Below are 23,780 nucleotides of genomic sequence, written 5' to 3'. Positions count from 1 at the left end.
TCATGTCAGTTTGGCTCATGCTCAAGGTTTGAATATCAATTTGCTGAAGATTAGCACTTTTGGTGTGTGTTGGCTTTGCATACAGTATTTTTTCTTCTTGCTGAATCTTTTGAGTGGATCTAGTAGAGCGCTGACCTGCAGCGGACAGGCTCTCCGGTGGTAGGCACTATGAACCGCACTAGTTTGATTTCAGAGCTCCAGACAAATCAAATGCAGTGAAACAGGTTCATAACAGACCTGAGAGTACTTTTTCTCAGTAGAGTTGGCTTTGTTTTCCCCCACCTACCTTTCTCCTCTCTGGCAGAACAATGAGCCGATGTGTGCTTACAAAAAAATAAATAAAAAATCAAAATCTGAATAATCTGTTTCAGTTTTCAGGAAACGTCTTGATTCTTTTAAAAAGCACCATTTGCAGGAATCAGATCTGTTGAGCATCTTTGAGGTCATGATGCATGTTTGAATATTATTGGTTTTCTCAGTATCCTTTTTTCTTTTTGTCAGGTTGAGGTGAGCGAAAGAAAGAAAGAAAAAAATAGTGGTCCAGTAGTTTGGTTTGACCTTTTCTACATTGAAATGTTGACCTTTCTATGTCAAAGAACATCACCAATGATTAGTCATTAATCAAATGTTAATTCAAACATTTTTAACATGAGAATTCGTTTTCCTCAGGCATTTGCCTCTGAAAATATTTGCCAAAATGATAAAGATGCAATATAACAAGGACCTGTATGGCTTTTGGTCAAATACAAACTAACTTCTTCTTCTTGTAATAAACGTGAAGATTTTTACTCCTAGAACCTACTGAACCAAATATCTCATCACTGGCAGTCCCGTCCAAGTCATCGGTACGAACACATTTGAACAGTTACAATGCTGCTCATTGTTTTCACAATAACCAAGAACACAAGTGATACAATAAGACTATTGAGTGATCAAAGAGGACGGATTATCACTTATTATGAAGCAGTAAAATATCAAAAAGTGCTGACTCAATTCTCAGGATGTTCTCTCTTTATTACACCTGTAACCACGGTAACAAATTAAGCTCACACCTTAAAAAGGATACATTCACCAAACTGTGTGATGGCCATTTTTACTCCAAACTGTGCAAACAACATGTGGTTTAAAAAAAAAGGTGAGCTTTACATCACAGTAAAGTGAACCAGGAAAACAAACCATAGTCCCAACTTTCTCAACAAATGCTACGGTTTTTAAAAGGCCAACGGTGAATATTTGGCAACTTACAGAATAGTTCAATAACAGAAAACGAGAAACATCGGAAAATATCAAAAAAAAAAAAACAACTGTATTTCCGACAAGGCAATTTTTAAATTCATCCATCCAAAAGGGGAAAAAAGAATGTGTTGTTCTAGTACGCAAATTTAAGGCACAGCGACTGTTAAATGTGCCTCTTTAGTGCAAAACATTTCAAATACAAATCACACTGATGACGACTGGTCAAAGGTTTGGCCACAGATGCATGAAACAGGATTTCTGTACCAACAGTTGGTGCAAAACTCCCTACCACAGTACCTGCACAGAACCAGGGGCTTCCTGGAGCACAGCTTCCCGCAGGAGCACACCCCGAGCGGGCAGATGTCGTGGTTTGTTTGGCATAGATCTCCCTCTCTGCAGGAACCGGAGTGGAAAACACTGCAGCTGCGACACAGGACCTGAGGGTCCGGCTTGGCGAGGTCAACGCAGCCGTGGAAGGAGATGGGATGGATGGACTGACTGACGGGTGTGGGCTCGTCACACGGGGCTAAGGAGGGCATCGCTGCGCTGTCGTACGGGGGAGGGTCTGACGAGACCCCGCTCGGTAGTGATGGCTCCTCTGATTCATTTGGATTCCCGGCAAACTTCACTTTGTGACCATTCATTTTGCAAACTTTAAGAGAGTCACAGTTGTAATAGTGTAAGCCCTTGCATTCAAAACATTGTTTAAGACAAAGAGAAGAAAGATTAGAGTGAACACAGCTGCAGAACTGACTGGGTTCAGCCTCAGCTTTCGCCAGTTGCTTGGAGTCGGTTTTACCAAACATCAGACTCTTACAGGAAAACTCGTCTGGACTTTTGCTGTCGGGGAGGTTTTTGGTGTCCAACTCCAGCGATGGTGACATGCAAACCTCTCCGCTGATGCACCTCTCAGCAGGACACGGCATTGCATTGAATTTAACCCCACAAGCTTTTCCGTCCCCCGACTCATCTCCGTACAGATCCATTTCTCCATCGACAGGCTCCGGGAGTGGCTGCTTGACCTCAAACTTTTTCCTGGTGTTTTCCAGAGCAACCTGTTTGGAGAAATGAACGACAAATTATACTCAATTTGAATTTCTTTCACTACAGCTCTGTTTAGACAACCTGAGGTGGCATTGACCTCACACCTCCACACTTTTGTGGTACAAAAATCAATTACATTAACTGTGCCACACATGAATTTCCCTTGAGATTTCCACTCTTTTGAGGAACTCCTTTAAACCTGAACTCTAATGGAGGACTGAACGGTCTAGATTAAAGAGCATATTGCAGGTTGGAGACCCCTGTGAATCAATGTGTAGGAAAATAATGTAGGAACTGAATTTTCATTGAAATACGCATAAATATAAACTACAGTGACCTCCGGAGTTGTTTTTGTGAGAGTATTTTACTTCCGCATCTGAAAAAGTTGAACCGGAAGTGACGTTGCATTGGGGAGCGCGGTGAATTCAACAATAAGAAAAATAATGGATCTTAATGTTAGTTGTGACACTGAAGAGGTTGTGAATGTGTATTCACACCAATATGACGGGCCACAGCCTTATAATTACGAACCCGTTAGGCCCCCCACGTTCTTTTGATTGACAGCTGAAACTCGCTTTTTAAAAGGCTGATTTATGGGTCCGCGTTACACCAACGCAGACCCTACGGCGTAGGTTACGCGGCGACGCACAGAACGCTGCGTGCGCCGAGTACCCTACACCGTAGGCTACGCCGTCGATTTTACGCGGAACCATAAATCCGCCTTTATTCAATGCAGCACCCACCCGTGCTCCTGAAAGAAACTCCGAAAATAACTCCTTAAAAACGGGTGAGTACTTGTAATCTGTCTATGTTTGTACTTTCTAAACAGAAAACAGTCTTATTATCTTCTCTTTTTTCTGATTAAAAGCATCCGAAATAGCCGGGTATTTTTAAAACCGAATATTTCCCCGTATTTCCCCCCCTTCGTTTATAAAAAATGAGTATCCACATTACATCGTTGTTAAAAAAAAAAAAAACCTTCCACACATAAACGAAGATCTGCGTTTTCGACCACATTTATAAGCATTCCAAACCTGTAGATCATCTGGTCATCCGGCCTCCGGGCCGCCTCTGCGGCGCAGCTCCCCGGGAGCGGCGCCTCATTCTCGGGTAACGAGCTCGAGTCCCCCCGGTGTCCGCCGCGGAGCTGCCGCGTTAATCGACGCAGCCCTGCTGCAGCCCTGCTGCGCGTCGCCACGTACCCTACGGCGTAGGCTCCGCGTCGGTGTAACGGTGTCAAGAGCAGAGACCATTTATTTAATAAATAGCTTGGAGGACAGATGGTGGATCATCTGCAGTTCTGGATCGCACGTTAGACGTCAGACTCAGAGCAGATTTGTTGTTGTTTTGGAGCATAATGTGACGTTGGAAAACGCAGAACTGCTCTCTGTCTCTGTCTACACGCATGTACATAAACAGAGTTTTCAAAAATCTTCACTTTCCCCGGAGTTTTTTTAAACATTCGTTTATTTGTGTTTTCATGTGGATGACAGGTCCAAACGTAGGAAAATATCTTCGGTTTAGCAGATACCCGGCTACGTGTGTACGGGGTCAGGGCAGTCAGATGGGGCAGCTGTGGAGACTGCTCCCTGGTGTGACGTCATATGACGCAGTGTTCGAAAAAAAAAGCGTTTGTACGAGCTTGGCTAAAATCAGCCACTTTTTCCTCTGAATAAGTGCCCTTATGTCTTGTAAAACATATTAAATCCTACATTAACTTCTCACATAGTCATTTTCACATAAGGTCAGGTATCATTTTTGAAAAAATTCTAACCTGCAATATGCTCTTTAAGTAAGAGCTCCTGGGTCTTAGGGACCAGAACCAAAATTTCAGGTTACTTCAAATTTTCAAGCTTTATACATCGAAAACATGTTTTTATTATGTGTTAAAAAACTCCTCCTTCAGAAAATGATCCGTCAACGCCATGGCTACGGATTTTACCTTGAAACAATTTTACAAATTAGTATTTTACATAAAAATATTACTGCTTAGTTTAAAGACTGTTTGCTATAACACAACCATTCTCTCAGACAAAAATATTTGAATGTAATTTAAAAATGAAACATATTTATGAACCAACAAGGCCTACAAGAGTATAAAGTATTCCAACCTCAACAAAAGGGGAAGTAAACATAGCAATAAAATAACTTCATGATAAATGCATTCATTAAGAAAAGCTGACATACGTGTAAGATGCTTCCTCTCTGCCTTTCCTTCACTACACCCAGCTCCCACTTGGCATCACCGACATGCTTCCCAAGAGCCGTCACTAGAAGCTGACACTCGCAGCGGGCTATGAAGAAGGCACAAGACAAGCGGAGGAAGTCGTCCAGAGAAGCCGGACTGACTCTAGGTGACTGGAGATGAAGTTGCTCGGGCGGACCCAGGCTGTATCCCAATAGTCCAAACAGTTTTTCGATCTGTGGCATAGACAGCACTGGTGTGATGTAGTGGGTGAATGTACCAGAGTACATCTTGGAGAAAGACAGAGGAAAAGAGGGGGGGAAAAAAACAAGTAAGTGAACGAAAGACAATTTCATGCCAGATTTGATCATTTCAGCTCATTCTAGGCCAACCTTGATGACTCTGTACTCTTCCCTCCAGGGTCCCAGGTACAGGTTCAAAGATGCTTGCTCCAGGACTCCAAAAGCTCTAGCCAGGCCCTGAAGTCCTGCTTTGACTCGGAGTCTCCTCCCGGGGGATGTCGCTGGTGCTGATGCTGCCTCGGCCTTCAACGATTCTTCCATCACTCTGAGTGGATCCAGACCCAGACAGTGCGTGTTCTGAGCATCTCCGTTCCTCAGGCGGTCCTCCACCTGCATCCACAGGTCCTCATTTCTGCAGGGCAGGCTGGAGCCCTGTTCCACAATCTGCTTCTCCAAAATATGATTATAGACCCCCACAATGTCCCTGGCTTTCTGCTGTGAGCTGCTCATCTCTTGTATTCATCAGTTGGTGGAGGGGGAGACAAGTGGAAGAAAAAACAAAAAGGATTAAAGTTTAATTTAACTTTTTAAATGTACCTTTCCAAGCTGAGTTACCTAAAAAATGTGAAAAAGGATGATACAACAGGAGTCTAATGACAGAATAAAAACACGTCTTACTCAAAGTTAAACAACTTAAAGGGGACCTATTATGAAAAACACGTTTTCTCTTGCTTTAACATATATAAAGTGGTCTCCTCTCAGCCTGCCAACTTGAGACTGGGAAGATAAAGACATGGCTAAGTGGCTGAATTTCTAATTTATTTAGCAAAAACAATCAAAAGCTTGTTTTTAAAACATTCAAGGCCTGTTTAAAATAGGTATTAGTTGCCATAATAGGTCCCCTTTAACTACCAAAATGTGCCAGGGTCTGCTAATGACAACTTAAACTGGTCCTACATCATTAAATTAGCACGAGCTGAAGGAAAATTCTGAGTCATCAAACGGTGGTTCCCCATCTATTCTTTTCCTTACTTTGTCCTTATGTCATTTAAATGACACAGACATGTAAAAACCTCACATTGATGAACATAAATAACAAATATTTAGATTTTTAGGGCAGGTTAGTAAACCATATATTTCCTTCACACTTTGACTGTTACTGAGCTTTATAACTGTGGCCGTTTGGGAAACTTTCTAATAAACCTGGAATGAGGGTCTAATCAGAATCCCACAGGGGGGTTAATCCAGTCATTCTCCCCACGGCCGGTGCTTGATACGAATACATGTACTTTAATCAATATTTCTATTTGCTGTTCAAAGATGTGAAACTGCTTGAGAGTTTATTTTGCTGACTTGTAGCTAAAATATGGCCACAAACTGCTTTTTTTCCTTCATTGAAATTCTAGTAAGTACACTAAATTTATGCCACTCTTTATGTAAATATGCACACATATATGCTGCATGTGTATATACTGTATAAACAATGTTGTGAAATTTTACTTGCCAGCACAACAGTGAAGAAATGCATCCTAATTAATTGGAAATCTGAAGCTTCTCCATCGCTGAGGCGCTGGATTAATGAGCTAGTGTCTTAATTTACCCCTGAAAAGATAATATACAATGTAAGAAAGAAACCTGGAACCTTCCAGAAAATGTGGGGGCCCTTTATGGATGTTCTGACTTCTCTAGACTTAGTTGACCGTGGTGAGATGACTCTTCCTGGACCAAATCCATCTTTAGACTCTGTACTACACGGTTAATATTATTAGATCTTCATTAGTATTGGAGTATGTAGATTTATAGGTACATTTGTGTGTGGATGTGTAGGTGTATATAGACTGTGTAGGTATATGAATGAAAGGTAATAGAGAGCCATACAAGGGAGGTGGGTGGGGGGTGGGATGGGAAGTGTTTTTGTGTGTGAATTATCCTCCTTGCATCTGACATGTTTGTGACCTGTTATTTTTAATAAGTGCCTTCTACATTATTTGACTGAAGTCATTGTTATCCTGTCTGCATGTATATTAGATGTGTTTCCTCATTGTGTTAAGAATTATTTTTATTATTTGTCTTTTTCCTTCTTTCTTTTTTCTTGGAAGCATATGCTGGCATGTGTTCTCATCATGCAATTTTTTATTTGTTTATTTTTTATTTCATATTTTGTTGATTTTATTTATTTGTTTTCTTTTGTTTTTGTATTTTCTTAAATTATAAAACAGGTTTTCTTTGCACAAACTTGTATTACTTGATGCACAAACATTCTGTCATGAGAAATAATGTTAATAAAAAAAAATATATATAAAAAAAGTATGATGTTCTTGTTCTGAAATGCTGTGTTACAGATGTAACAAATGTAACGGGACTATGTCCTTTCAAAAATACTCACTTTTGTCTCTCCAGCCCACAGAATATTTAAAAAATATATATATATATATATATATTTATTTTTTTTCTCATCATTACATTACAACTTTTGGTACTTTTTTGTTTATGCCCAAAAAAGGAATATTTTGTTGGACATGAGAATAACTGGTGCCACGTTTTTGCTTTTAAATATGTTTAAAGGTATGAAAACATTAAAGTTTTCAGTTATAATTGCATACATTGTCTATATTTCTTTGCTTTATATACCGTCTTCGGGTTACATTTGCATAAATGTTAAAAACCAATTTCTCATAAATCGGGAAAAAATAAAAGCGATTTCTTTCGTCCTCTCTTTCCTCCCTGGATCTGTTTGGTAATTCTGACCCACATGATGTTTCTGAAAGCAGTTCTATCAGCATTCTGGGAGCTGATTGGTCCATACAGAATCATTAGCTGCAATACTTGCTGTTGAATCTCAATATAATACTAGTATTAATAATATGTTGCAGAATTACAGTCATATCATTCATGCAACAGCTAAAAAAACAGTTTTATTAACAGTAACCCAAATCAATATCGGATCGAATCGTGATAATCGATTCTGAATCTTAAGAATCGGAATCGAATCGATTCTTGATATTTGAATCGATCCCCAGCCCTAATATATACATCAAAATAAATAAATATAAATCATTCAGTGGTAACTGGCCGCAGCAGTGGTTTAAAACGGAAAGTGAAAGTAATGACAAAAGTGTCAAATGTGTCCAAACTGTGAATTCATTAACGCCAAATTCTCACATAATGACCCCAAAAATAATTTAAAAAAGAAAGAAAATCTACGAATTTAAAGAACACAGCTATAAAAGTGGTGTATCTATGTGACACTAGCGTGTATTTGACAGGTTATTCCTGGTTTCTGCTCGTTTCCTCGGTCAGCAACTGCTGCAGTGACACTAGGAAACTTTGTCCAGGATCAGGAGTTACACCCAGAGTAAACTCAGAACTGAAACACCAGATACTCTCACAATTACAAGTTTAGAACAAGAAAAACAACAACTTTGTTTTATTTCTGTCACATGCCGAACCAAGGATCTGCCTGCGTCGATTAGGAACCCGTTGTACGTGAAGTTGCATAGGATATCCCTTTTTAAAAATCAATACTTGAAAGAAAATAAGGAACTTAAAGCCCAAATGAATCTCAGCTCCAGGGGAAGCTAAGCTAACGGTACTTCCACCTGGTTCCCTTCAGATTTCAGTCCGACGTGGAGCTTTGGGGAAACGTGAACAGTAAACTCACCTCTGTTTGGCACTTAGTTAGATGTCTACGGGTGAATATAAAACTACATGTCCAGCCGCACAGACGGATCTGCAACTGCCGACCAAACTCCGTTTAGCTAATAGTAAACATTATAGTCACGTGGTGCGGAGTTTCCCAGATACAGGTGGGTGCGTTCGTTATGGCTGCGAGGACGGGCCGCCGGGGGGGAGTTTCATTTCAGAAAAATAAAAGTTATTCAATTTGTTCAATTCATTTTCTGGTTGAAAAAAAAAATACCTAAACTCCCCAAAAATATATATATACACACATGGAATTTTATTTGGTTTAGGTATATTTCCCTCTCTCTCTCTCTCTATATATATATATATATCTATCTATCTATACATTATATATATATATATATATATATATATATATATATATATATATATATATATATATATATATATATATATATATATATATATATATATATATATATATATAAATATATATATATGCACACACACATGTGTGTATATATATATATATATATATATATATATATATATATATATATATATATATATATATATATGCACACACACATGTGTGTGTATATATATATATATATATATACGCACACACACACATATATACACATATAAAGATATATAAAGATTCATTATAGCTTTTTTAGGGAGAGAGAGAGAGAATATCTGTGCACCAGATGGCAGTATTTCACCTCCTGTGAACTCTGACTGACCAGAAACATGAACTTTCTCTGCTTTGCATTTATACGTGATGTTTTTGTTTGTTTTGGAGAAGATAAACGTATTACTGTGTCATTGCTTTAAATTACATTCAGATCATTTTTGGTAAGTTTGTTTTATAACAATAATAATTAGTATTAGTAGTAGCCCATAGTAGTAGTTGTAGTTGTATTTCAACAGGTCACTGTTTCTGTAATTAACACAGAAACAATCAGGGATGTGGCCTTTTTATGATAGAGAACTGTAATGCTGGAACTAACTCATAATTACATTATCAGGCCTTTCTTTTTACCCTAAACAATTGTGATATCATTTTGTCTTTTTATTGTGGGTTTTTGTTGGGTTTTATCCAGGTACTTCCTTGCTATGGGTCTTCAGGATGGTTATTAATGTAAAATGTACCACACAAGAAAGCCATACACGTTTTATAGCCTAATGCTGGGAGATTTTGGACAACTGAAGTGGTGTTTTTTTTTTTTTTTTTTTTTTTGTGTTTCAATCACTCTGGCCATGCCCTCAATTTATCTTAAAGCGCAGCAGATTAATGCCCTAATTAATAAGAAACTTGCTCTGCATACGTTGATTTGTATTTCCATTTGCATTGGGTTGTAAAATGCCCCTACCCTTCACTTCCAAGTGAAATCTGTGAGAGAAAGTTCTATGGCAAGCAGTTTTAATATTTAACAGCTAGACTGGATATGTGTTGCAGATATCCGCAATTCCATTCTTCCTAATCAAAAAGAGCATTTCAGATATCTACAATTCCATTCTTCCTAATCAAAAAGAGCATTTCAGATATCTACAATTGCATTCTTCCTATCCACAATTGTCATTTCAGATATCCACAACGTCATTTTGCCTAGGACAAATGACGTCATTTTTGCCATTCATGTGTATGGGGTTTCTAATTAGAGATATCTACGATTCAGTTGCAGATATCCACAATGTGAATTATGGATATCTGCAACTGAATTACGACTAGCTGTAATTCCAGTTACAGATATCTACAATTTAATTCTGACTAGTCATAATTCCAGTTCAAGATATCTTTAATTCCCCTCAATTCAAGATATCTACATCAACCCTTTTTAGATATCTTACATTAAGTTTTGACTAGTCAGAACCAAGTTGTAGATATCTTGAACTGGAATTATGACTAGTCAAAATGACGTTGTAGATATCTCAAACTGGAATTAGGGATAGTCATAATTTAATTGTAGATATCTGTAATCAAGTTATAGATATCTTGAAATTAATTTTAATTAGCGATATCTCAAATTGGAGATATCTTTAACTTCCATTCTGCCTAGTCAAAATGTAATTACAGATATCTTGAATTAGAGTTTTGCCTAGTCAAAATGACGTTATAGATATCTTGAATGACAATTCTGACTAGTCACAATGCAGTTGTAGATATCTGCAACGTTAATTCCGGATACTCAAACTTAGCCATTAAATGTTAACACGGCTTGCCATCAGAGGTGTCAAGTAACAAAGTACAAATACTTCGTTACCTTACTTAAGTAGAAATTTTGGTTATCTATACTTCACTGGAGTAATTATTTTTCAGACGACTTTTTACTTTTACTCCTTACATTTTCACGCAATTATCTGTACTTTTTACTCCTTACGTTTTAAAAACAGCCGCGTTACTCTATTTCATTTCGGCCTTTAAAAAAAAACTATCCAGTTAAATTGCTCCATCCGGATAGAGTGAATTTGGTTGTTTCAGATGTTCTTGTCCAGTTTTGTTCTTACATCCGTTCCCTCAGATTCCTGCAACTAAACTTGGATGTACATTCCAATAAAGGTTAGGATAAATGATAACATGCCTCTGAAGTTTGACTTTTTGCACCCTACTATACATACTATAATATTTATAGGCAACTAGTCATCATATCTCCTGCTCTCTGAAACACATGTTAATGCTCAATAGTACACATGGTTCTTTAATATATTTGCATTATACTACAATGCATTCATTTTCAATGGCTTTTGTCTTTAATGGCTTTTTTCCCCCTTACATAACTTTTACTTTTATACTTTAAGTATTTTTGAAACCAGTACTTTTATACTTTTACTTGAGTAAAAAACTTGAGTTGATACTCTTGTATCTATACTTCTACCTGAGTAATGAATGTGAATACTTTTGACACCTCTGCTTGCCATAAAGTCCGGCATGTGCGGCACGGCGCGTCCCGGCGGCCTGAAGGCGGGGCTCCGGGGGGCGGGGCTACAGCTCCGGGGGGGCGGGGCTCCGGCCCGGTGCTTCACTTTAAAGCTCCTGCTCTGCAACAGCCAGCATTGCCGGAGCGCCCTCGTCCTCTCCATCCATCATCTTCCTGCAAGTCTGCGCAGCGGCCGTAGGCATGGCCAACTCCGACAGGGTAGTGTTGGCTCTGGGAGGAGCGGGGACTGTGGGCTCTGGGGTGGTTAAGGCACTGCTGGATAAAGGTAAGATGAGATATGAGCAAGTGTTGTCTTTTTGTTGTTGTTGTTGTTTATCAGAGGTGTCAAAAGTATTCACATTCATTACTCAGGTAGAAGTATAGATACTAGAGTTTAAAAATACTCCTGTAGAAGTTGAAGTATCAACTCAAGTTTTTTACTCAAGTAAAAGTATAAAAGTACTGGTTTCAAAACTACTTAAAGTATAAAAGTAAAAGTAATGTAAGGGGGAAAAAAGCCATTAAGGACAAAAGCCATTGAAAATGAATGCATCTTAGTATAATGCAAATATATTAAAGAACCATATATGTGTACTATTGAGCATTAACATGTGTTTCAGAGAGCAGGAGATATGATGACTAGTTGCCTATAAGTATTGTAATGGTGCAAAAAGTCAAACTTCAGAGGCATGTTATCATTTATCCTAACCTTTATTGGAATGTACATCCAAGTTTAGTTGCAGGAATCTGAGGGAACGGATGTAAGAACAAAACTGGACAAGAACATCTGAAACAACCACAACCAAATTCACTCTATCCGGATGGAGCAATTTAAATGGATAGTTTTTTTTTAAAGGCCGTAATGAAATAGAGTAACGAGGCTGTTTTTAAAATGTAAGGAGTAAAAAGTACAGATAATTGCGTGAAAATGTAAGGAGTAAAAGTAAAAAGTCGTCTGAAAAATAATTACTCCAGTGAAGTATAGATAACCAAAATTTCTACTTAAGTAAGGTAACGAAGTATTTGTACTTCGTTACTTGACACCTCTGTTTTTTATACACTGTTTAAATGAACGGAAGATTGGATTGTTTTGTCATAGCTCAGATCATCAAGATCACTTTGATTTTAAGCACAAGTATAATGGGGCTTATGGACAATAAACTGAAGTTACTTTTAGAGTAGTTTCTAAGTTTCTACATACTTTAGGCTACTTTTAATTGTGGTGTGTATCTGTTTGTGCAATCCCTCCGCTTCCATCTACAACCATCAATCAATCACAGATCCACCAAACACACTCTGACAGACAATAGTAATGCTGCGGTCAGAACTTGGGAATTACAAATATTATATGTGAAATGTTGTTTTTTTCTTTTCCAGAATGACTGAATCTGTGTTTAGTAGGTGTCCCACTTTCTCTCAGATGTCATGATATTCTCAATAAGTGTGAGGTGATATTATTTACAATGCTGGCAATTTGTTCTGATTTAGATGCAGCAGATAGGCACGAATCCTGACACCGCCCCCATGTTTCACAGATGATTTAAGATTATTATGCTGGAATGCTATGATTTCCGTCAGTGTCAAGAAAAATGATATAAACCTAATTGAAAGTATCTGGTTTCATGCATTAATGTACCACAAAAAATAAAATCTGATCTTCATCTAAGTCACAATAACACACAAAAACAACAATTAAGAATAAGATAACACAAACAAGTATAATGTATTGAGTTTTTATTTAAGACATCCATAAAACTTTTACAGTGTTTGGTAGGAAAAAAAGAAATTGAGCCCAGACTGATAACTTTAATTAGAATTAAAGGAAATAAATGAAGTACGTAGTTTTGCATACTTGGAGTTCCAATAATTAAAACACATTTGGAGGTGTGGTTTAGAGTTTTTTTGATAAAAGATTCTCCAACTTTTTAGGCTTTTTAAGACGCATACGATTTCCCAGGCATGAGATTGTGTAGTTATAGGAGAGTTTGATGGTCATACGAGTGAAGAAAACAAGGGAGATGAGGAGGAAATGGACATGTATACTGAGAACATGAACATGAAAGGATGAATGGTGTTTACAAAACAGTTGGAAATGGGTGTGGTGAATGCATATTTCAAGTACAGCTAAGAGCATAGAGTGACATATAAAAGTGGCGGTACGAGCACCCAGGGAGAGACAGCATAGGATGGTAGTATGTAGGATGACTATTGGTACAAAAGAGGAAAAGAGCAAAAGATCCAAGTGGTGGAAGTTGAAGAAGGAAGGCTGCTGTGTGAGTAGAGACAGGCTTCGGGTGATAGTGAACTGCCAGATGACTGGAAATGACAGCAAAGATTCTTTCTGTGCCATCTGAAAAGAGCAAAGAAAATAGGCAGAATTGAGGATCGAGAGAGTATAAGTTAAAAAAGGTTGCAAAAAAAAGTGTTTTCATTCTCCTGCGATTATAATTGTCTCGAGAGAATCAAGAAAGCAAAGAGATGCAGCGTCAGCCAGTGTGGGAAGAAGAGAAGGAGTTTTACTAACTAGTGACACGGAGATCTAGGTGGGGAGGACATAAGACAGGTTAGGGACATAGAGATGGAGATGTTCTTCCCAAAGAAGAGCATGAGAGGGCAAGATAAGAAGCGTACTTTAAAGATCCAATAAATGAAGAAAAAGAGAGAGACAAGGGTTGAAGTTGCAACACCTCAAGACCAATAAGTGGGAAATATTAAGAGTGAAGTGAAAAAAAGCTCTGAAGCGAATAGAGCATACTGTAGATAGTCAGTTGGTCCTGACGGCAAAATGGTGCAGGACTTAACTAGATTGTTTAACAACATCCCGGAGAATGAAATCATTCCCGAAATACAGAGTAAAGCATGTACTGATGCAAATTTTTATGAACAAGGGGGATGTCCAGACCGGTAGCAACCCAAGAGCTATAATGCTGATTGGCCTCAGATTAAAGATCTGCGAAGGAGTAGTGGAAGCTAGGTTATGAAAAATGGTTACGATCCATGATCAGTGGTGTAGATTCATGCCAAGGAAGAACACCACAGATACAGTGTGTGTTTGCTTTGAGAAGACTGAGGGAGAAAAACAGGGAAGGTCAGAGGGAGCTGCACAACACACCTTTATAGATTTATAGAAAGTGTGCGACAACGTGATGGGGGAGGAGGTGGTATTGGTTGAGGAAGTCTGGAGTGTCAGGAGAATATGTTAAAGTATTACAGGACATGGATGTGGGCCACATGACAGCAGTGAGATGTGCAGAAGGGGTAACAGGGGGATTTCATGTGGAGGTTGGACTGCATCATGCAGCAGCGCTGAGCCTTCATTTATTTGTCATGTTGGTGGACAGATTGACGGATGAGGTCAGACAGGAGTCTCCAAGAACTATGACCTTTTCTGATGATACTGTCATCTGTACTGATTGTTGGGAGCAGGTGGAAGAAAACATGGAGAGGTGGATAATGTGGAGAAAGTTACAGCAGGGTGGTGAGGCTGAAGAAGAGTGTCTGGAGTTATCCTCAATAGACAGACAGTCATCCCGTTTCGTCCCATCCTGACTGCCGGTGGGAGTAAACTAAGTGGATATGTCTCGCACCCCATGCAGGTCATAAGTGTTATAAGTGATAACCTCCACCTAGGTGGAGGTTATCACTTATAACCGACACCTAGAAAACAAGTTTGGTCAAATTGCCTGATAACTTTAATGTAATTGCGCTGGATCAACTGCCAGGTGGTAACCACGGCAACAGAGATTCAGAGAAGAGCCGGCTACCGCAGGACGGCCACATGAGTGATTTTGTGAACTGGAAACTTGCTAGATCATGTCCGTGACGGGTCATCGCTGTGAGAGCAGCCTGCAGGCTGACTGGGCTCCATCAGTACAGGATAGTACCAAGCTCCGGGATCGCGACCCACAAACTTTAAATATTCGTCCATCAAATGCAACGATGATGGACATGCCACTATCTCTTTCCAATTTCACAATTAATGGAAATGTAGCGTTTCATTTTAAGTAGTTTTCTACTTTGGGATAGCCGACCGTCTTGTTTCGTTTATTTATTTGAATGATTGATAATATTTGTAGCTTAATAAAACAATTTAGGAAACTATCTGTGGACTTTGATTCTATGAAACAAATATATTTACTGTTTGTTACTGATCTCCCGATGCTAAGTCGTATCTCTGGTCCGTCCCAGTTACTGGAGAAGTAAACACTGTGTCCATTGCATAAGGATCTTATGGGACGGTAGTGATTGTTCCAGGTATTAGTCAGACCCTTAGGTGTTACTGTTAAAAACTACCAGGTTACGACGGCTGCAGACGAGAGATAAAATAGTCCGCTCAGCCGCTCCGCTGTGGCTTGTTATAAAACTAATGATTTCAACTGAAAACACATTAAAGCATGAATAACTGATTTAATATTTATGTTTTTTGGTAAGTGACCGTGGTATAAGCGGGATAATGCCCTTCGAGATCTACATTATCAGAAACATATGGACTTCGCGGAGGCAAACCTGGTTGAAAAAAAATATATACCTAAACTCCACGGAGGTTCACACCCCTGCATCGTCCATATATTTATGATAATGTACACCTCGTCGGGCATTATCCCTTACGTAACCCCCGTTATCAATGGATTGGATGCAGCAGCAGGAAATAAAGCTGGAGGTGTAGAGTTGAAGATGTTGCAGTTATGTTTTGAAGTGACAAGTATGGATGGGATTAAGAATGAGCATATCAGAGGAACAGCCAAAGGTAGATGTAGGGATGAGGTAAGAGAGACTGAACCCAGATGGCCTGAACACGTAAAGAGGAAAGATAGTGAATACAGTGACAGAAGGATACTGGAGATGGAGCTGCCAGGCAGGAGAAAACAGGAAAGATCAGAGGGGGAGGTAATGCAGTTGGTTGTGACGGAGGAAGATGCAGAAGACAAGCTAAGATGGGAACAGATGATCTGCTGTGGTGGTGCTACAAAGGAAAAAAAACACAAGAAGAAGAAGATGAAAATATCCTTTTGTTGATGTTATCCAAAATATATACAATATGAGGATTGTTAGTTGGGTCATACAGAAGGACATTGAAGCAAACTAAATCCACCAGAGAACTGATCCATGAGAATTAAAATCCTCTTTAGCAGTGTCCTAATCAGCACAGACCCGGACACCAACAGTCCTGCTGAATGAGTTCAGGAGGGCCATTCACACCCAATACCCCACAAATGTGTCTGAGCTGAGCCAGTTCTGTGAAAGAGAAAAATCCTTCTGAACATTGTGCTGGTTCAACCCAGAGCTACTGAAAGCGTTTGTTTGAAGTCACCAAGTCATCGCTGCCAAAGGCGGTTGGACAGTAAATAGCTCCAAGGGTTCACTTACTTTTCAAAGATAATTCTCAGTAAAGTCACAATTACACAACTTGATTATTTTGACCTGGAGGAAGATCAAATCACACTTAATACACAGTAATACAGAAGACCAGCTAATTCCCATGTATATATCCTTCAGAGAAGTCCTCTCCATACTTGTTCAGTGCACTGTTCAAGTGTCCACATGGTCGGCTGCTGATGGGCAAACATGTTTTGTTTTCTAGAGCCAGGGCATCCACACAGGCTTGCTCAGTGTGGATGCCCTCACATTTACCTGTGCCATAAAACCGTGTTTTGGGTGTCAGACTTTAGTAAAACAAAAACAGCATCATATAACTGCAAATAGCTGATGTCTTAAAACAAACTGTTAGGCCAAGTGGTTCACACAATGTGCTCTTCACAGGTAGCATGGGCTCATTTCTGAAGCACCCACAAACATGCAGATGCAACAATATTCTTCCTTAAACAGTTTGAATTTTAATATCATCATAAGTGCTTCTTCAGTCAGGCGTAATGTTCCTTCCCAGAAAACTTTGATTATCAGACACATAAATCCTACGAGACAATCCATGTTGTTAAAGTTGATACATTTGACTTTTGTTTTGATTTATTGTGACTGGGATTTTATCTGTCCCCTGTTTAGTCAATAAAATCGTATAAACCCAGAGAAATTCGATTTCCCATCATTGCCATCAACCACAAAATCATTGTTTATGTTTTGGAGGCAGAAAAGTGTGATTTCAGTATTTACAACAATCTCTTTTATGGTTTAAAGGCCGTTTGTGTCTTCCAGTTGATGTATTTATTGTTACTTACTGCGCTTTCCTGTTGAGGAAGAGGACGGTCTGATGAGCGTTTCCCAGCTCTGTGTCCACAACAGAGTTGTTTGAACAGAACGGGGAGATATCATCAGCTGCTGGCTCACTTTTATCCTCTGTTGGCTTTGATGAAAAAGCATCTTTGCTAAATGCATCTTTTACTGTGTGTGATAAAGATGAAAGCAATCGTGTGTGTGTGTGTGTGTGTGTGTGTGTGTGTGTGTGTGTGTGTGTGTGTGTGTGTGTGTGTGTGTGTGTGTGTGTGTGTGTGTGTGTGTGTGTAAAGGTTTTAAGGTGGCAGTGATCTCCAGGGACAGCAGCCGACTGGAAAGACTCCGGTCTCTCGTCTCTCCCAACACTAAGGATAACCTCACTACTATTGTGGGGAATGTAGGTAAGTTCTTCATGTTCTCCTGCGCGGAGAAGTGTTTGTTCATGTCAGATCTTAATCTTTCATAAATAAGTCTTCCTGACAAGTACTGCGTATCTTATATTTTATATTTCAAACTGCGCTGCAGAGTGGCTACAGTGAAGAAAAACTCAAGGAGGTTTTTGATGCTGTGAAGTTAATTAAATCAGTTCTAATAACATTTGTCAAAAATAAAAATGACTTATAATACTAGTTGAACGAATGTAAGAAACTGCACCCACATCAGGAGCTCTGTGAAATAGTAACGATTTACAGGAACAGTGACGCCAAAAACATCTAAAACATGCAGTGGACCTGCCCTTGAGTACCCGCTTGTGTGCACCCTTGTACAAATATACTCACTTATCCTCATTTGTTACTGCCAACAACATCATCGTCACATATCCCAGATCCCCCCGGGGCACGCTGGCACCGGTTGTGAACCTCCAGCCCAGGGGAGGGACCAGCCCAGGAGGGACCTGCGAGCGCAGTATCTAAGTAAAGTGTGGAACAAGCCATCGCTTGCCGCCAGATCGGCTTAAGCACATCTTGGTATCGATGAGACACATGCTGTTTCTGGATTTCCAGCAAAGGGTGGGATGGGACATCATCCTTCCAAAAAATATATTCCCTAAATTAATGTTGGGAACTGCCTGTTATGATTACAAGAATGATATCAGTTTGATCTGGTTACTGAGACGTCCATTGCATGTGATTCACATCAGTTTTCAATTCGTTTAAATCCTCCAGTGACTCCTCGTGCTCGGTGACAGGGAGTTAAGTCATTCTGGTGGAGACTATTCCCAGCAGGACAGAGAAGTTTCATCAGAGGTTACAGGTCACAGTTCAGAACAACTTTGCACTGATTTGGAGCGATCACTGTCAAATACAACCAAAGCATGGTCCTAAATCGACCCTCAAGTGCATCGGAGAGCCATCAGATGCCTTATTTTGATGTCTAGCCCAAGTATGTGTCCATCCCTTACCATGAATTTTAATAGCTAAACATAATCAGTCCCAGGTGAGAGCAAACTAGACAAATCAGAAGGGGCTGGAGCTCAGATCTGCTGTGTGACTGTTGACAGAGTAACCAACAGTTTCCCTACGAAGAGAAAGGTTGTGACTTTTTAAAGGTAAACACATGTGTGCAGCCTGTAATTTGGAGTACTTTTATTACCTTTGAGGCGTTGTTGTGAAACGTTTTTGTCCTGGGCCGATGCGCCGACTACATGTTCTGCACTGAGACCGGCTGTCACCTCTATTTGTTTTCGCCTTTTCAATCTGGAAAGTGATCATTAAAAGAAACATTATGAGGCCACCCATGTAATATTCATTACACTTAATATACATACAAATGAATACAGTAAAAATAAAAGTTTGGCTGCCATCTAACCACTATTATTGCTTGAAACATCTAACTGTGGTTGCATTTGTCCTTGAACCACTTGTCAACTTGTGAATGTGCTATGATCCATGATACTCCCCCTCGGCACGTTTTGAATCCTAGAAATACAATATTTCTGACGTTTTTCTACAATTATGTGGTTTTTGCGTTATCTGGCAAACTGAACAAAACCATAGCGTTCATCCGAAATTGTCACGCGTCCAGTCGTAGTAGTCATTGTGTAGGTGTACATTGTGGAGCAACGACTGAAAGCCTTTTCGTCCTCGGCATCTTTGCTTCAGGGTCAGAGGAAGGAGCCGAGCAGGCGAAGCAGGACCTGCTGAAGAAGGTGGGGAAGGTGACGGATATTGTTTCCTCTCTGGGCTTCAGCTGGTGGCAGGGAGGACCCCCCCACACCCAGTCCCTCAAAGACTTAAACTGGGTCAGGATACACTCATACACACACATTCACACACACTAACACAGCTAGCTTCAGGGGTGGTTTTTCATCATTGTTAAATCGGGTTTCATGAAAGCTTTTCAAACAATATTCCCCAAAATTTGACTCTTTGTGAAAAAATCTCTAAGTTTTACTGGGTGCCAGTTAGCTCAGCTGGATCAATGCTGATTTTTCATACATTTATTGCTTGTAGTCGTGTTGGTTTTTTTAAGGAAATTTAAGATGAATTTGAAGTATGACTGTTGCCTCAGGTGATTATTTCAGACTTTCTTCTTTTGTAAACACTCCAGGTAATCGAGACTTTATTATTCAGCACATTCGTGTCCTGGAAGGCTTTCTTCCCCCTGGTGAGGGACAACTCTGACTGTACATACACCTTCATCACAGGTGAGTGGTTCAGCCATCACACATCACGACCAGAACCGCCGCTTGCTTTTCTGAAGTCAAAGGTTCAGAGCATGGACGAGGGATTTGTTGTCATATTTTCATCAAAACTGTGTCCTGAATTATGTCTTCAAAGGTTTTTCTTCATGTAATCACAATTACCGTTACATTTTTCAGTAAATCAAAACTAAACACAAATTGATCCTTTTTTAAATATTTCCTGGCAAATGGAGTTCAGTCAAATAAGTCCCTTTCTTTCTTTTTTTTTCTTTTAACGTTTAAAATGTTATTCAATAGCCATTTGTTTTATTTGAAAGAAGGGAGGGAGTCAGTTCATTAAATTTGGAATACAAAAAAATCATAATATCTTCTGCAGTCGCCAAGTTAAATAAAACAAACAAAACAGCACAGTTAAAGCTTTGTTGCCATCTGTAATAGCTCACCAGGTTGGGGATTTTCTTTCATTCGTGTCTGGTGGTCTGTCATCATTCCATGATAATCCCACCACAAATTCCTTCCTCCCAGTGGCAGAAATGTGTTTAAACGGCTGTTGGTGGGTCTTAATCCAGCGCTTTGCTGCTCTGCGCCGCAGGTGGAGCCGGAGAAAAGCTGCTGATGCCCGGGACCGGCTTCCTGACGGTGGGAGCGGCCAGCACTCTAGCCTTCTGCCAGGTGCTGCGGGAGGAGTACCCCGAGGTGCCCTGCAAACTCAACCAGGTGAGGCTCATCAGGGTCATAGAGCCAGACAGCAGAGACAAGACTGAAGTCTTTGAAATGTATGACATGGCTAAATCAGGGCAGCTCACAGCTGGTCCTGAAATTCAATTCTCTGACTTTTTGATGAGTGATGTATTCATCTAATTTTCTGTCTCTTGCAACATGGCCAAGATATGATGTGACTTGTGGTGTGACTTGTAGCGTGATAAGGACGAGATCTTTCTGGCTAATCATTTTCAACTGACTGATCATCTATAACTATATCAGTTGCTGGTTTTAACAAAAGATAGTTTTGTCAAACCCAGATATCAAACCCATGCCCCGAAAATCAGCTTAAGACGTAAGAAGTTCCCCTTTTACAGACTTATTACTAACATAAATTCTTATGTAAAGTTTATGGAGTGGCACCTGTCTACTTGATACAAGACCATTATCCAAAAAGTATCCTGTAGCACTCAGCTTTTTTGTTTAAGGCACATCAAGGATGGGGAATAAGACAGCAAAATCTATTCACAATGAGGATTGTATTGCATTTATACTAACAGGCATGCTGTCTGCATCTGCAATATTAACAAAATTACCACTTTTGTCCATATGTGGTGTCATTCTGACAATATCAAGGACTTCTTGGTAAAATCCACACAAATTCTGATCCTTCTGATTTGCGTTTTCACATGCAGTCCCTTTAAGTGACGTCTACAAAACAAACAGCTGCAGCATATGTGGTAAAAGTGACTGACTTGTCCTGGTTTTGGCTGTAAACATACTTAGTTTCTGTTTGGATCAATGTCAGAGTTGGCCGAACCCGAACCTCCATACATATGATTAAAACACTTTACATGCATTCTTTTTTTGTCTCTATGTTAACATAGTCTTCAGTCATCTGGCACCAGATCTGCCCACGTTTGTCTAAAAGGAAAAACACTCACACTCAGTGATCCAGATTTATTTTTAAGTTAAGACACTTTCTACACACTTTTTACCGCAGTTGAAACATTTTATGGGAAGAGATTTTCCCATCCAGCATGGTATTTAATCATTACTGAGTGCTATTAGTCATCCATTGCTCAGATCCTAAGCCATGGTTGTAGTCATGGCACAAGGTTCATTAATAAACTGCACCTACTTGAACTTGTCTTCCTCAGCAGACAAACTTCTTTCAGTTTTTTTCCCTCATTCACCCACTCACATACACCGGTGGTGACACAGCAGCCAAGCAAGGCCTGACCTGCCTGAGCAACATGGACATCAGCGTCTTGCGCTGATCCAGCAGCGCTGCATTTAGTAAATGATGCACTCCATTCCTCCCATCACCTTCCCTCTCACTTCCCCTCTGCCTCATGTATCCCTTTGGTAGGTGAAGATCAACACAGGTGTCGGCACCCCAGAACGCATGGCTCCTGGCTACCTGAACCACCTTGACCTGGGTGAAGCGGTCGCCACTCTCTTGGAGCGGCGAAACAAATCCCACACTGTTTTCACCCTCAACGGCCCTGCGGATTTAAAGAGTGTCCTTCTGGAGGGAAACCTTTAGTCTCATTGACGCTTCCTGCAGCCCTCGCTTGTCACTGCTTCTGCTCCTGCACTCACCAGAAACACATCATCCATCATACAGCATCCTGAGCTTATTTGATCACCTACAACTCTGAACTTCATGCATACAATATATTATAAGTTGCCTTGCCTGTCTTAGGTGATTAGCAAGTGTTTTATCTGCATGTGCTCTTGTGTACTAGGCAAAATGAAAACAAGATTTCTAAGACATTCTCATTTCAACCTTTTCACATTATCATGCACTTCTTATTTTAGCATTTACGTTAGCAGAAGACATTATATCCAATACGACGCTGCAGTGTCCCCCGTGCACCTCCAAACAGTTTTTGGCATAAAAGCAGACTTCTGTAAACGTTGGGACAGAGCAGCTGGAGAGTGATGGCAGAGGAAAGAGGCTTTCAGTAAATTCTTCTGTTTATTTTTTTATTTTATTTTTTACAAATGTTTCAGAATAAGTATATCCTGGAAACGTACGTATGTGGAAACATACCGTGTAGAGGTTTTGACTACTTTTCTCTGCAGTTTTGTTGATTCTCATGTGGTGCAACTGCCAAGAAATGCAGCACTGCACACGAGAAAGTTAACGCAGACTAAAATGTTCATACAAAAATCCCTTGTTTTTACAGTTGCCCTGCAGGCTACCTTCAACATCTTTGAAGAAAGAAGGCTTAAAACACCCACACTTAAATCAGCGTTTAAATATGAGATGTTGCTACTGTATGTCCTGACAGAGACACTGAAGCATTCACAGCCCTCAGCGTCTTGTAGAAGGAGAATGTAAAACCAGAGCTGAATTAAGGTCACACCCTGTTATCCATGAGTTCAGTTTTTAACTGTGTACAGCTAAAGAAGTTTTTTTTTCCTTCTTTATCTACTGGATTCTAATGTTGGACACTTGAAGGTGACGCTTCAAGTCTGCCATCACAGCCTCCACTTCCTCTGCATGAACTTCAGCGAAGCAAGTCTCAACAGAACTTACACCAATATGTAACAGATGTGTCTGATTTTTAAAGAACGATTTGGAGTGAATATTAAATTGAGAGTCATTCTTAGAACTCCAAAAACCATATGAGACACTTTACGACTGTCAGCAAGCACTTTGGTTGTTGCAATACTGACTAAGCAATACTGACTAAGTGTATGCGACCTGTCAGACCTTAACATTATTGATTAGACAGTGTGGTAAGAAGGCAGTTCCTGACACTGTTACAACTTGTTTAAAGCGTACAGTAAGTGTATTCAGTATAATGAGTGATCCAGTAGCATGATGGCATGATATTGAAACCTGCCTGATTACAAATACCACAGCTTTGAGCATTTTAGCCTCTTTGTGGAACTTTGGTTCAAAGTAAATCTCAATATGCAGCTTTTTGCATTCAAATACCAATAAACATGACATATTCAACATCCCCTGTGTTCATTATCTT

At 39.7% G+C, this 23,780-nt stretch overlaps 2 protein-coding genes across 2 annotated transcripts; one reads left to right on the top strand and one right to left on the bottom strand.

The window, feature by feature from the left end:
- Positions 1-973: 973 nt before the first annotated feature.
- Positions 974-8,491, bottom strand: spata2l (spermatogenesis associated 2-like). Its single transcript, XM_061721285.1, has 4 exons — positions 8,369-8,491; positions 4,858-5,219; positions 4,468-4,755; positions 974-2,291 (listed from the first exon to the last, which is right to left on the bottom strand). Exons 2-4 carry the CDS (start codon positions 5,215-5,217, stop codon positions 1,440-1,442), a joined length of 1,500 nt encoding a protein of 499 aa, XP_061577269.1. The 5' UTR covers positions 5,218-5,219; positions 8,369-8,491; the 3' UTR covers positions 974-1,439.
- A 2,923-nt stretch (positions 8,492-11,414) lies between these two features.
- On the top strand, positions 11,415-23,760 carry si:dkey-238o13.4 (uncharacterized protein LOC560780 homolog). Its single transcript, XM_061721284.1, has 6 exons — positions 11,415-11,556; positions 17,732-17,839; positions 19,541-19,680; positions 19,989-20,085; positions 20,675-20,799; positions 22,157-23,760. Exons 1-6 carry the CDS (start codon positions 11,472-11,474, stop codon positions 22,331-22,333), a joined length of 732 nt encoding a protein of 243 aa, XP_061577268.1. The 5' UTR covers positions 11,415-11,471; the 3' UTR covers positions 22,334-23,760.
- The last annotated feature ends 20 nt before the right edge of the window (positions 23,761-23,780 follow it).

Source organism: Cololabis saira, chromosome 5, assembly GCF_033807715.1.
Source record: "Cololabis saira isolate AMF1-May2022 chromosome 5, fColSai1.1, whole genome shotgun sequence".
Lineage (NCBI taxonomy): Eukaryota > Metazoa > Chordata > Actinopteri > Beloniformes > Belonidae > Cololabis > Cololabis saira.
The sequence above is the reverse complement of the archived record's forward strand: the minus strand, read 5'-3'. Positions and strand labels throughout refer to the sequence as shown.

Excerpts from the sequence above, each read along its gene's own strand:
- spata2l (XM_061721285.1), bottom strand. The coding sequence starts at position 5,217 with ATGAGCAGCTCACAGCAGAAAGCCAGGGACATTGTGGGGGTCTATAAT. Across the intron at positions 4,756-4,857 it reads AAGAGTACAGAGTCATCAAG|ATGTACTCTGGTACATTCAC; the intron begins GTTGGCCTAGAA and ends TCTTTCTCCAAG. Across the intron at positions 2,292-4,467 it reads AGAGAGGAAGCATCTTACAC|GTTGCTCTGGAAAACACCAG; the intron begins GTATGTCAGCTT and ends TTCTCCAAACAG.
- si:dkey-238o13.4 (XM_061721284.1), top strand. The coding sequence starts at position 11,472 with ATGGCCAACTCCGACAGGGTAGTGTTGGCTCTGGGAGGAGCGGGGACT. Across the intron at positions 17,840-19,540 it reads TACTATTGTGGGGAATGTAG|GGTCAGAGGAAGGAGCCGAG; the intron begins GTAAGTTCTTCA and ends TCTTTGCTTCAG. Across the intron at positions 20,800-22,156 it reads TGCCCTGCAAACTCAACCAG|GTGAAGATCAACACAGGTGT; the intron begins GTGAGGCTCATC and ends TCCCTTTGGTAG.